The sequence below is a fragment of the Elephantulus edwardii genome, unplaced genomic scaffold (assembly GCF_000299155.1).
Source record: "Elephantulus edwardii isolate Elephantulus edwardi_28Jun2011 unplaced genomic scaffold, EleEdw1.0 scaffold00221, whole genome shotgun sequence".
NCBI lineage: Eukaryota > Metazoa > Chordata > Mammalia > Macroscelidea > Macroscelididae > Elephantulus > Elephantulus edwardii.
Genome location: NW_006399971.1, coordinates 371891 through 373982, shown reverse-complemented (window position 1 = coordinate 373982; position 2092 = coordinate 371891). Strand labels below are relative to the sequence as shown.

Below are 2092 nucleotides of genomic sequence, written 5' to 3'. Positions count from 1 at the left end.
ATTTTGAATTATGTGTCCTAAATGAATATCTATTCAATTAGGTTGCACAGTAGAAACTGAGAATGTTATTAATAACATATAAGCAAAATTCATTTTTAAGAACTTGTGTGTTAATTTTGCTTTTTACTAATCAAATCTTGTAACTCATTTTAGTGAGATATAACAGTATTCCATGACTGTTACCTGTTATTTTCTAATTTTGAGTCCACTAATTTTCAAGATTTTAAATGATAATTGCTCTATTACTTACCCTAAGTACATTTAATAAAGGCTGATATGCAATATATTGTCAAAGCTTTAATATCTTCTGTCTCTTATTTGAGAACCTATACTCACAGACAGCACTTTCTTTAGAGCCCTCAGCACTTCCTTGTTTCTCAGACTGTAGATCATGGGGTTTAGCATAGGGGTGAGAACGTAGGACAAAGAGACAATCTGGCTCTTCTCTCCTGAGTACATAATTGGAGCTACTATGAGGACAAAGAAGCCTGAACCCAAATAAAGACTCACTACTGTGAGATGAGAAGAGCAGGTTGCTAGGGCTTTGCTCTTCCCCTTCTCAGATTTCATATGGAAGACAGTCATGAAAATGAGGCTGTAGGAGGTCAGAATGAGTGCAAAGGGAATAAGGATGAACACTATACCTGAGACAAAGAAAAACATCTCATACATAGATGTGTCTTCACAGGAGAGTTTTACAATAGCTAAGAAATCACAAAAGAAGTGATCAATCTCCCTGGAGCCACACCTCGGTAAATGCATAATGTACACCGTATGGACCAGGGAGTTCAGAAATCCTACAACCCAGGAGAAAGCAGCCATCTGCACACAGACTCTGGAGTTCATGATGACTGAGTACCTCAGTGGGTTGCAGACAGCGACATAGCGATCATAGGACATCAGAGTCAAGAGAATACATTCAGAACCTGCTATGGTTATATAAAGCAGCATCTGTATTCCACAGCCCACCTGCGAGATATTTTTACTTTCCACCCAGAAGTTACTAACCATCTTTGGAACAGTTGTGGAGATGAGAATTAAGTCCATGACAGAAAGTTGGCTAACAAGCAAATACATGGGGATATGGAGTCGAGAATCCACCCAAATTAATAAAATCAATATGATGTTTCCAAAAAGAGCAATAATATAGCTCAGGAAGATCGTATATATAAGGATACTGATGTTTTCCAATTCAGGAAATAGTCCAAGGAGTATCATATCTCTTACTGATGTGTCATTTCCTCCCATCATGTTGATGTTCGTTTTGGGGTCATCTGTGGAAACCAAGTCAGATTATAAGGGATGATATTTATTGTTGCATATTTACTCTTAGGTCAGTTGGCAAGTGTCAACTAAATTTATCTGACTTACATCTGGCTATCTATATTGTTAGATAAAGAAAAAAGCATGAGGGTGTGAAGGAGAGAAATAAAGAAATAAATGGGTCCCAAGAAACAAACAGGCCTTTATTGTGCTGTATGAGAGGGACACCAAGTGACCTGGCCACACAGCATAAGAACAGGGTCCAAATGGCACCTGAGCAGTTTAGGGGGGGTTTCTTTGTTATAGGGGTGTTAGGGAGGACTAAGATGGTACTTCTCGGAATTTGGTGTGTTATTTAAGTTAGGTTTTAGCTTTTTCAATCAAGGTCAGACTCTTATCATGATCCATTGTCTGGTCTGGTCTTTGATATGACCAACTTAGGTGTTATCAAGTTTCTTAGGAAGTGATAAAGCTTGGGGGGGGGGGGAAGGGTGGTCATGGGCAACTGCATAGTCTTCCTTCATACATTAGCCTAGAAAAGATAAGTAGAATGGCCGAAGTAGAGAATTTGAATCACATAGTAACTAGTTTTAGGTCACTGTGCTTAAACACTGAATAGCTACATGAGAAAATTATTTTTTCAGCTTCAGTTCTGTTATCTTTGAAATTATAGTAATAATGATGCTCACATCCATGGCCATCAACAAAGCTGAATTATTAGTTTATTTTAAATAATTTTTTCCCAATTATTTCAATAAGTGTCCTAGATTTCTATCTTTCATTTTATGTGTGTGTATATATATAGTGTATATATAGTGTGTGTGTGTGT

General features: G+C 37.3%; 1 protein-coding gene across 1 annotated transcript; it reads right to left on the bottom strand.

The window, feature by feature from the left end:
• Positions 1–297: 297 nt before the first annotated feature.
• Positions 298–1251, bottom strand: LOC102853819 (olfactory receptor 2M5-like). The gene has a single exon (XM_006898144.1). It carries the CDS (start codon positions 1249–1251, stop codon positions 298–300), a length of 954 nt encoding a protein of 317 aa, XP_006898206.1.
• Between the last annotated feature and the right edge of the window lie 841 nt (positions 1252–2092).

Bases quoted from the DNA above. Each gene is read 5' to 3' on its own strand.
- LOC102853819 (XM_006898144.1), bottom strand. From the start codon at position 1,251: ATGATGGGAGGAAATGACACATCAGTAAGAGATATGATACTCCTTGGA.